This window comes from Arachis ipaensis, chromosome B1 (genome assembly GCF_059453495.1).
Source record: "Arachis ipaensis isolate K30076 ecotype BB chromosome B1, ASM5945349v1, whole genome shotgun sequence".
Taxonomy (NCBI): Eukaryota; Viridiplantae; Streptophyta; class Magnoliopsida; order Fabales; family Fabaceae; genus Arachis; species Arachis ipaensis.
This window is the reverse complement of record NC_142436.1, coordinates 138531402-138543445: the sequence shown is the minus strand read 5'-3', so window position 1 is coordinate 138543445 and position 12044 is coordinate 138531402. Positions and strand designations below refer to the sequence as shown.

General features: G+C 33.7%; 1 protein-coding gene across 4 annotated transcripts; it reads left to right on the top strand.

The window, feature by feature from the left end:
* The first annotated feature begins 6163 nt into the window (after positions 1-6163).
* On the top strand, positions 6164-11785 carry LOC107637058 (calcineurin B-like protein 3). 4 transcript variants are annotated; one of them, XM_016340511.3, is made up of 9 exons: positions 6164-6666; positions 7621-7775; positions 8377-8459; positions 8592-8651; positions 9068-9176; positions 9521-9573; positions 10404-10484; positions 11007-11119; positions 11239-11785. In XM_016340511.3, the coding sequence occupies exons 2-9, from the start codon at positions 7652-7654 to the stop codon at positions 11294-11296; spliced, it is 681 nt and encodes a 226-aa protein (XP_016195997.1). In that variant the 5' UTR covers positions 6164-6666; positions 7621-7651; the 3' UTR covers positions 11297-11785. The 4 variants fall into 4 exon arrangements, with proteins under 4 accessions (XP_016195997.1, XP_016196002.1, XP_016196008.1 ...); XM_016340516.3 differs by lacking the exon at positions 6164-6666 and adding an exon at positions 6690-6851; XM_016340522.3 differs by lacking the exon at positions 6164-6666 and adding an exon at positions 6798-7044.
* The last annotated feature ends 259 nt before the right edge of the window (positions 11786-12044 follow it).

Below are 12044 nucleotides of genomic sequence, written 5' to 3'. Positions count from 1 at the left end.
CTCTTGATATATCTGGAAACAATTATTTATCATGGATATAGATGTTGAAATCCATCTTGATTCAATGGATCTTGAAGATACCATTGAGGCTGAAAATAATACATTCCAGAAGGATAAAAGTCAAGGCCATGATTTTCCTTCATCGTCATCTTGACGAATGATTGAAAAATGAATACCCCACATTAAAAGATCCTGCAGATCTGTGGAAAGATCTTGAAGAAAGGTACAATCATGTGATACTTCCTCAAACCCGATATGTTAGAGAAAACTTTATCGACCTTCCATACCTCGAATGTGCTCCTGCAGTAGCAATCGAGAAAAAAGAATTTAAAAATATTCTGAGTTAATTTCTTGCTTTCTTGTTGCTGAACGCAACAATGAGTTGCTCTTGAGAAATCATGAAGCGCGCCCAGTTGGCGTCGACCCATTTCCTAAAGCAAATGCGGCAAATTATAACCCCAGAAGAGGTAAATGGCAAGATTTTGATAACAAGAAAAATTATGGAAGGAAAAGAAATTATGTTCATAAGAAAGGATCTCACCAGAAGTGGGATAAAGAAAGAAACATTGGGTAAAGTAAACCAATTGAGGATAAATGCTTCCGTTGTGGTGGAAACGGCCATTGGTCACGTACTTGTCGTACCCCAAGGCACCTAATTGATCTTTATCAAGTATCCTTGAAAAGGGATGACAAAGGAAAGGAAACAATTTTTGCTTCAAATTATAAAAATTACACCACTCATTATGATGTATCTAATTTCTTTAAGGATTCTGAAGGAAATATTAGCTATTTGATCAATGATGGAATAGTTTGATATATGTATGTGTTTGTGTGAATAATTTTTACTGTGCATGTACTTTTACTCATTTTACTATTATCATTATTTGTTTTTTTCTTTGAAGAAAAATGGCAAGGACATATTCTGAAGATATTTGCCTTGCGGATAGTGCAAGTTCGCACACTATTCTTAAAAGTGATATATATTTTACCCATCTTGTGCCAAAAGAAGAGTATGTTAATACTATTATTGGCTCAGGTAATGTGATAGAAGGCTCTGGAAGAGCTATAATTTTGTTTCCTGGAGGAACAAAATTTATAATAAATAATGCACTATTATCTACCAAGTCTCTGAGGAACTTGTTGAGTTTCAAAGATATTCGCCGAAATAGATATCATATTGAAACGATGAATGAGGGAAATCATGAGTATTTATGTATCACAACTCATGATTTAAATAAAAAGGTTATACTAGAAAAGTTACCCTCACTTTCATCTGGATTGTATTATACCAAGATTAGTGCAATTGAATCATGCCATTGTAAACCAGAAGTTTACTAGCCCAAATGAATTCATAACTTGGCACGACCGATTGGGTCATCCGGAAACAACCATGATGAGGAGAATTATTGAAAACTCTCATGGACATTCACTAAAGAACCAGAAGATTCTTAAAACTAGTGAATTTTGTTGTGCTGCATGTTCTCAGGGAAAGTTAATTTTAAGGCCATCATCAGTAAAGATTGGATTTGAGTCCCCTGAATTCCTAGAAAGGATTCAATGTGATATATGTGGACCTATTCATCCACCATGTGGATCTTTTAGATATTTTATGGTCCTGATAGACGCATCTTTGAGATGGTCACATGTGTGCTTATTATCATCTCGCAACCTGGCGTTTGCGAGATTACTGGCTCAAATTATTCGATTAAAAGCACAATTTCCAGAAAATCCAATCAAAGCAATTCGTCTTGATAATGCTGGTGAATTTACTTCCCAAGCTTTTGATGCTTATTATATGGCTAATGGAATAAGTGTTGAACATCCAGTAGCTTATGTTCACACACAAAATGGGTTAGTAGAATCATTTATTAAGCGCCTCCAATTACTTGCTAGACCCTTTCTTATGAGGACAAATCTCCCAACCTCGGTTTGGGGCATGCTATTTTACATACCGCAGCACTTAGTCGTTTGAGGCCAACGAGTTACCATCAGTTCTCTCCTATGCAATTAGCTTTTGGCCAGCAGCCAAATGTCTCCCATTTAAGAATATTTGGGTGTGCGATATATGTTCCCATTGCACCACCTAATCGCACCAAAATGGGACCCCAAAGAAAATTGGGGATATATGTTGGATATGATTCTCCCTCTATAGTGAGGTATCTTGAGATACAAACGGGAGATGTATTTAAAGCCTGGTTTGCGGATTGTCATTTTGATGAATCAAAATTTCCAACATTAGGGGGAGAGAATAAGCTTCCTGAAAAGGAACTTAATTGGAATGTATCATCGTTGATGCATTTAGATCCTCGGTTAGGGCAATGTGAACTAGAAGTTCAAAAGATTATACATTTGCAAAGAATAGCAAATGAATTGCCTGATGCATTTTCTGATACAAAGAGGATAACCAAATCTTATATTCAAGCGGAAAATGCCCCAATTCGAATTGATGTCCCAGTAGGACAAGTAGCCACTGAAGCAAATTCACACCAGAAGCGTGGCAGGGTGAAAAATGCCCCAATTCGAATTGATGTCCCAGTAGGACAAATAGCCACGGAAGCAAATACACGCCAGAAGCGTGGCAGGCCTGTCGGTTCCAAAGATAAAAATCCTCGAAAGAGAAAAGAGGTAAATACGATTCCTGTTGAAAAAGACATAGTAAAGACACCTGCAGTTGTCCAAAATTCTGATATAGTGTTAACGCCAGAAGACGTTCAGGTACCTGAAAATTGTGAAAATGATGAGATCTCAATAAATTATGTCTTTACAGGAGAGAAATGGGACCGAAATAAGACAATTGTCAATGAAATATTTGCATATAACGTGGCATTAAATATCATGCATGAAAGTAAGGATCTTGAGCCAAGATCAATCGAAGAATGTCGACAAAGGAATGATTGGCCAAAATGGAAAGAAGCCATGAAGGCTGAATTAGACTCACTTGCAAAACGTGAAGTCTTTGGACCTGTAGTCCGTACACCAGAAGATGTAAAACCTGTTGGATACAAATGGGTATTTGTGAGAAAACGAAATGAGAAAAATGAAGTTGTGCGCTACAAAGCCCGACTTGTGGTACAAGGTTTTTCACAAAGGCCCGGTATAGATTATGAAAAAACGTATTCCCCCGTAGTGGATGCGATAACATTACGTTATTTGGTCAGTTTATCTGCATATCATAAACTGCATATGCATTTAATGGATGTGGTAACAGCCTATTTGTACGGCTCATTAGATCGGGATATCTATATGAAAGTCCCTGAAGGACTAAAGATATCTAAACCATCCAATGAATATTCGCAAGGGTTGTACTCAGTCAAATTGCAAAGATCTTTATATGGTCTAAAGCAATCTGGACGAATGTGGTATAGTCGTCTTACTGAGTATCTGGCCAAAAACGGATTCAAGAATGATGATATCTGCCCATGTGTTTTCATAAAGAAAACTACATCCGGGTTCATTATAATTGCTGTGTACGTTGATGATTTAAATATCATTGGGACTCCTGAAGAGATTCCAACAATTATAAAAACTCTAAAAGAAGAGTTTGAGATGAAGGATCTTGGAAAGACTAAGTTTTGTCTCGGCCTGCAGATCGAGCATATAAAAGGTGGGATCTTTATTCATCAAACAACATACACAGAAAAGATCTTGAAAAGATTTTATATGGATAAGTCACGTTCATTAAGTACCCCAATGATCGTAAGATCTTTGGATGTGAAAAAGGATCAATTCCGTCCTAAAGAAGAAAATGAAGATATCCTTGGTCCTGAAGTACCATATCTTAGTGCCATTTGAGCACTAATGTATCTTGCTAATAATACGCGACCTGACATATCATTCGCGGTGAATTTACTAGCAAGGTATAGTTCCTCTCCAACTAGAAGACATTGGAGTGGAATCAAACAAATTTTTCGATATCTTCATGGAACGGTTGATATGGGATTGTTTTATCCCTATGGATCCAAGTCACAACTAGTTGGCTATGCAGATGTCGGATACCTGTCTGATCCACATAAAGGGAGATCTCAAACAGGATACCTATTCACATATGGTGGTACAGCTATATCATGGAGGTCCACGAAACAGACGATTACAGCAACCTCCTCTAATCATGCTGAAATACTGGCGATTCATGAAGCTAGTCGCGAGTGTTTTTGGCTGAGGGGTCTGATTCAATATATTCTATCATCATGTGGACTGATTGATCATAAGATAGCTCCAACTGTCCTGTTTGAAGATAATACAGCATGCATTGCTCAACTTAAGGGTGGATACATCAAAGGTGATAGAACAAAGCATATTTCTCCCAAATTCTTCTTCACTCATGACCTTCAAAATCAAGGGACAATTAATGTCCAGCAGATCCGTTCAAGTGACAATCTGGCAGATTTATTCACAAAGTCACTCCCAAAATCCTCCTTTGAAAGATTGGTACATGAGATTGGAATGCGCCGATTTCGAGACATTAAATGATGTCGGCAAGAGGGGGAGACTGTACTCTTTTTCCCTTGGTCAGGTTTTTTTCCCATTGGGTTTTTCTTGACAAGGTTTTTAATGAGGCAGCCCCATCATTAAAGGATATTGTACTCTTTTTCCTTCACTAAGATTTTTTCCCACTGGGTTTTTCTTTAGTAAGGTTTTAACGAGGCAATAATCCTAAATGGGCATTCAAGGGGGAGTGTTGCGATAAGATTATATTGAATGCCCATTAATATGGACGGTTGATTTTCATTTACAATACTGAATGAAGTTGGAAATCAAACTTCATTTGCCTATATATATAGAAGCCATGTTACGAATGTGACATAGCAATAATAAAAACAAAGCAAATGCATTTCTCTCTCTTTACTTTTAATATTTCTTTCTATCTTTATATATATATACACATTACAACATATAATATTATTTCTCTTTCGTACTATTCTCTTATATACTTTAATATTATTAAATATATTAATTATATCTACTATATTGATATAGTAATTCCAGTGAATATTACTACTTGAGTTATCTAATTATATTTTCGTATTTTATATTTGTTACTTCTTCCTTATTTATTTAGTTATTTTACAACAAATTCGATATTTTCTTTCTGATTTTTCACGACCAGTCCATAGATTAACAACTAATTTATCACAAATTTGACTTTTATTTAAAGATTTATAGTTAGCTAATAAATTTTTGCATACAATTGAAACTATCAACATATTTAAACTTATATTTAGCTTGTTCAAATAAGGTTTGGTTGGGCTTGAATCCAAAAAAAAAAAAATGAAAAAAGATTACATAAAAAAATATTTAATAAGTTAAAATTAGTTCATAAGTTATTTGAGTTAAATGAGATAATTTAAATGTGAACTATATGATTATTAAAATTGTAAATCATATTTATTTAAAGCCAATATTTTTATTATTTTATATTTGAATTAAGATTAATTAATTTTTTATTTTTTTACTAAAAATACTAATTCTGTAATATTTTTTTTTAAATTTTAAAATTAAATTACATATATTTTTAAATTATTTGTTTCAAAGATAATTTTTACACATATAAAAATGTTTTTACATAAAAAATTAATAATTAAAACATAAATATATATTATATTAAATAAAAATATTATTTATATATTAAAATTAATCATCAATATATTTGTATATAAATAAATATATATAATTTAATTTATTTTTAATATATTTTTATATTTTAATATGTATTTTATAATAATAACTGATTTTAATAGTTAATTTTAATACATACATAATATAATTGTGTATTAAATAATATTTTTTTTTGGTATTTGTATTAAATAATTTAATAAAACATGTTAAAATAGGAACTTTTTCTTTTTAATATTGTATTACTAGAAGTGAAATCCTTCATCATGAACCAAACTATGTGTTGAGCACAACTATGGCCATTTACAAAACGTCAGTGACGTTTTGTGTTTCTTCAATTAAAATAATATTTTTTATTACAAAACGTCAGCGACGTTTTGTTCTTTCATGATTAAAAAATTTTTTTTATCGCAAAACGTCAACGACGTTTTGTGTTACTACCACAACCGTGTAGAACACCAAAATGATCAAATATTTTTGTATTTCACATTAAAATTATTCATATATAAAAATTTTAGCCTTAAAATAGAGAAAGTTACAAACCATTTTTATAGCTATTCTTGTGAGACCAAAAACACTGATCCAAATATCCAATCATCCAATAAATGTTTTGCGTGGAACTGAACAAAGCATGAAAAATTGAAAACCAAATCCACCAGTCAAGAGCCACGTGTGCAGCTAGGTGAGCCAAAACCCAAAAATTGGGTTCTCCTCAAAATTTTGTTCTCTCCTCTCCGAAAAATGGTTCTTCCTTTCTAATTTGCCAAAGCCCACTTCTCTCATTCTTCATCCTTCATTCGCATCTTTCGGTAGATTCGAGCCAACGTTCAAAATTTTGCAATTACTCACCAGTCACCTCCTTATGAACAGATTAATGAAAACTCTCCCTAATCATGATCATAACTAAACCCATATATAAATAAAAAAGAATAAAGAAGCTTGATGCTTTTCAATTTGTCCCTAAATTGCAATTTACAGAGGCAGACAAACATGTCCGAGAATATTGACTTCAACAACCCCTCGCTTTCCTTCTCTCTCTGCTTTTTCTGATAGGTAAACCCCACTTCTCTATCTCTACAGTTCTTATCTCAATTATTTCTTGTTGCTTTTTTGTTTTTAATTCTCTAAAGTATTCAACTTGTAGATCCAATTTCAAAAGCCCTAGTTTTTTATCTTTCTTTTTTATGTGTTTCAATCAACCAATAACCAATGATTATGTCTCTGTTCATCGTTGCACGGTCCGTATCTACTCCCTGCATTTTAATCCTTTATGGCTCTGGATTCGGAATCTGCAATGGATTTTCAACTAAGGCCTACGTCTAGTGTTACATTGTTATTGTGTTTTTGCCTTGATTGATGCATATCCAGCTAAACATCTCATCCTTTCCGTGTAACTGTGTGCTTCTGTCTGAATTTTATGCTCTGCAATTGGTAATTTGATTTTTTATTACCGGGTCTTAGGTGCAATCACGTTGATAAGACTTCTTTAACCTGATTGCCTCAAAATTGGTTTGGCAGCCTATTTGATTGGGGATTGAATTCATGGGGATTCTCTTTGAGATCATGTTTCTGCTTTCTATGGTTAAGGATGTAGAATATTTGTTTGAGTAAAATAGGCTAATTGAGTGAATCTGTTTTGGTGTGTCTGAATATATGAATTATTAAATTCTCTAGTAATGACAGCGAGTTGACTTTTAAGCTATATTCTCTTAGAAGGTGGAAACCTTTTTCCGAATTCATACTGTATTGAAATATTAAGCATGCACGATGGATTCATATACAAATCAATTTAATGCTAAATGGAATTTTATATTTACCTCCTGCTTTTGATTGGAAGACTACTGTATCTGTGCATGTTAAATTAATGGCATACCCGTCAAACAATGTGTCAAATAATGGATAGTTTAGGCTTGACTTATCTGCTATGCAGTCCTCTCTCATCTGCTTGAAAGTGTAGGTGACCATATGCAATTCACCATACACACCATTGAATTTTCTGGATTTCAGGTATGGGGAGTTTTGACATCCGGGAAATATCATGGTGCAGTGCCTAGACGGATTAAAGCATTTGTGTGCTGGTCTGGTAAATTGTTGTGATTCTGATTCATCAAAGCAACCCAGAGGCTTAGAAAATCCAGAAGTTCTTGCAAGAGAGACAGTGTGTATGTTATTATTGCCTATTTCTTTCCATCTTATGTTGTGAGAAGCTTTTCAAGGGATGACTAATCATGTATCACATTGTAAATTAAACTTTATGTTAGCAGTTGTGAGTTGACATTTATAACAAACTATCGATCCTGGTTGCATCTAATTATGGTCCTACCATGCTTATCTTTGCTTCTTGGGTCTCGCACAGGCACATAGGCAAGATTTCTTGCATATTGTACTTGCAGATCTTATAGAATTATTTATTGATTGCTGTTTAATTCACTGATAATTACGCTGAAGTACTGGGCTTAGGGGTGCCTTATGACACTTACCTGTCGATACGCCAATGGACAGATCTTTTAAGTTACTGTAAGCAAATATATTGTTGTTATCTGGAAATCATGACAATGATCTTGGCACTGTGTAGATATTTCCAGTGATTTATGAATGTCTGAAAATTAAGCTGCTATCTACGAGTATTTGTACAACTGGATTCTATTGTTTAATGGAACTTGTTCAAATCCTGAAACAATTCTCTTTTCTATTTCTCATTTTTCTTTGTTTATCAAAAGCTTAAAATGAAGTGGTTATTTATCAGTTTGATTACCGATGCAGTTAGTGTAAGTGAGATAGAAGCACTTTATGAACTGTTCAAGAAGATCAGCAGTGCGGTGATTGATGATGGATTAATTAATAAGGTGAATTATGACAGTGTCCTGTCCTGTCTTTCTCTCATTTGTGTTATGGTATCTGTATTTGTACATTTCAGGATGATTTCTTTCTTTCAGCATGGTATTTGTACTTGATGGTTTTCTTATTTTATATGGCAGGAAGAATTTCAGTTGGCACTATTTAAGACAAACAAGAAGGAGAGCTTGTTTGCAGATAGGGTTTGTAGAGCTTTATCTTATTATTTTATGTACAACTTCTTTTAATCTATTGTCTGAGAGTAAGAAACAATAAATAAGCATATAACAAAAGAATTTTGAATTTATTTATTTGTGTATTTATTGGGAAATTCTAACTCTTATAATTTAGCTGTGGATAAGAGTTGCAATTTCTGAAGAAAAAATGTAAAAGTTTATCTTTGGTTACCATTCTATGTAGATTAGCCTGTTGGACTTATTCCACCTTGTTATTATGTGTGGTTATAATAGGCCACCTTTTTTTTACCCCCTTTATTAGCCAGATTAGATTTCTCTTCTTGGATAATGCTTATGATCCCACATAATGTATACATTATAATATTAATCTCAGAAAAGTATTTGTTTTCTATTCATGATCTTGCATTTTCTGAATTCTGTAGGTGTTTGACTTGTTTGACACCAAGCACAATGGGATACTTGATTTTGACGAGTTTGCACGAGCTCTCTCTGTCTTTCATCCCAATGCTCCAATTGATGATAAAATTGAGTGTGAGATGACCAATTCTAACAAGACTAGACTTATATTCTTGTGAACAATTTTATTTGAGTTTAGAAAGGTGTGGGTATTTATTGGATGGGGAGGTAGATCATATCTATTGTTTTTAGCATGTCAGGCTTCTCTAAAGTGAGGAGGTTAGTCACCCTTAAATCAAGGTAGTGAGATACACACATCATGGGAGTTATGAATTAGTGCCTCACTTTTACTTCATAAAGTTTCTCACTTTAGGGGATCTTTTTTTGTTTTCAGTAGTCTATTCATTTATCTTACTGCACTTTCTATTTGTTAGTAATCCATGTGCTTGTTGGGGATTTCCAACTTTACTCCTTTGCAGTTTCATTTCAATTGTATGATCTCAAACAGCAAGGATTTATTGAGAGACAAGAGGTAATTTATTTTTCCTTATAATCTAATTAAATGAAGAAGTTTTGTCTGCTGTTCTATACACTATTTTGTATTCTGTTTAGGTTACTTGACAAATAATGTAGGAAAAAAAATTATGTGTTCGCAACTGAATGTATACCTTGCACAATTTGTTTTTCTGAAGCCCATTGGCAGTGTATTTTCTATTCTTTTTTGGTGCAAATATACAAGGCCCTTGATTGAAAATCAGGAATATCTCATGAGTTTCTTAAAGGTAGATTGGACCTTGTTGCCTCATGGCCTACTGTCTGGCTTTGAATCGGAGATGCCAAAAGTTGGAATATAGATTATTACCTGTTCACGAATCCAAAAACTGTATTATTTTTGGCCAAGTTGATTTATAGAACATAACCTGTTCTGCATTGACAACCTGATCTCAGTGATTATTGATAAGAACTGTGAACAACGTATATGAGTTGGTAGTCCATTGCAAGGCACTCACTAAAAGGCAGGTTTAATATGTTTAGCATAAAAACTGAAGCCCAATGTCATGGCTAAATTATTTGTTTATCATACCTGCGTATAGGTTATTTTGTCTTTGCGCTTTAGCACTGTAAATTATCGGTCCTTTAGAACTATATATTACTTTTCTTCTTGACTTTTACCTCTTAAAAACTCAAGTTTATGCTTAAAATTTAATTGTAAATGAGTTTAGCATGATGTGTTAGAATCTCAGTACCATAATTTGTGTTATTTTCTTTTGTTCTCTATAATCTGTCTGATCTAAAATGTTTTTTGTTATTGGCTGTGCCTGTACTTGATACGTATTGATGATCATTTTCTTTTATGTATAGGTAAAACAAATGGTGGTGGCCACTCTTGCTGAATCTGGTATGAATCTCTCGGATGATGTGATTGAAAGTATCATTGACAAGGTGCTTCAGTTAGCTGATAAAACTTTGTTTTTGGCATTTTATTTTGGCTTTTCTTGATGTCTGGAACTAATTTTCTCACTCATTAAATTTACACTCATCAGTCATCAATTGTGTATGTTATATGTAATGCATGCCTACTCTGGAAATTAGCAATCTAGTTTTTCCTGTTTGTGATTGATTTTTAAAAATCTGGCAGCTAGCCCTGTGGAGTCTCCAATTTTTTTTATTTTTATTTAGAAGTGTATGTTCTTTAGACAGATGCATGTTTATTCTTCAATTATTTCTCATAAATTAGTCACTACCGGGGGGCAATTATGTATTCTTTGTTCTGTATTTTCGTGTTTTTACTCTAAGATTCTCTACTAAATTTCTCTTTAAAGTAAATAAAGCGAAGCTTCTTTAGTCTTATTATTATTGAACTCTTAGTGTCATGATTGTTGATAGCAATGGCATAAACCATAACTCGTTTGCTATCACAATTGTGTCTGGTTATCTGTCACTGACAGTTTTTAAACCATTTAGACATTCGAGGAAGCTGACACAAAACATGATGGGAAGATTGACAAGGAAGAATGGCGAAACCTTGTATTGCGGCATCCATCTCTTCTGAAAAATATGACTCTTCAGTACCTTAAGTGAGTCGCTTCAGTACATTGATATTGAAATCTTGAAATTCAATTGAAAGAGATCGATCTAAGTATGCTTTTTATTAAACTCTGGATTCTAACATCTAACTTAAATTGTTTCCTTGCAGAGACATCACCACCACATTTCCCAGTTTTGTGTTTCACTCTCAAGTCGATGACACTTGAGGCAACTATATCCATGCCAGTATCAGTGGGGTTGACTGGGAATGGCTTTGCTTCGATTTGGTGCTCTGAAGGATTATTTGGAAGCGTATGGATTGATTTGGAGGTTGTTTATATTTCCATTATGAGTAGAAAGAAAGAACCTTAGATTGAACAAATGGGTTTGCTTAATTATTTGTTTCAATTGAGAATAAAAGGGGAACAGAATAGAACATTAAGGTGTTTAAAGCAGCACCTTGGAATTTTGGTGAGAAATATGTTGCCATTAAGTGGTGTGCAAAGGCTCCAGAAGACTATGAAGATGTGTTTAAACAGACGCATATGGACATGCAACATGCAACATGCAACATGCCCATCGTTAAGAGCTGCTTCACAGTACACACTTGATTGAGATTACATTACATGGCATGTTAATTCTCATAGCCAAAACCAACCATGCCTTCCACCCGTCCCTGAAGATTTTAAAAACAGAAAAAATTGTTCCTTCTATCACTTTTCTTTCGCTTTTTGCCATTATTTTCTTCAAGGTTGGCGATAAATTATCAGAGTCAACGATGTATGTTTTATTGTAATTATAATTTTTGAATGGGTATGGGTTTGAGAAATTAATTCAAACAAAAAACTGAGTGCCTAAAATCACTGGTTGTCAGAAGTGTTTTTTATTCATGTCTACAACTTCATTAACAGTATTAGATAAATTTAACGCGTAACGGTAAATGCTACATAGAGACTAGAAAGAGAGAAATGGTTT

Coding starts and splice junctions, on each gene's coding strand:
- LOC107637058 (XM_016340511.3), top strand. CDS start 7,652: ATGGTGCAGTGCCTAGACGGATTAAAGCATTTGTGTGCTGGTCTGGTA. Junction 8,460..8,591: donor ATGATGGATTAATTAATAAG/GTGAATTATGAC, acceptor TTTATATGGCAG/GAAGAATTTCAGTTGGCACT. Junction 11,120..11,238: donor ATGACTCTTCAGTACCTTAA/GTGAGTCGCTTC, acceptor GTTTCCTTGCAG/AGACATCACCACCACATTTC.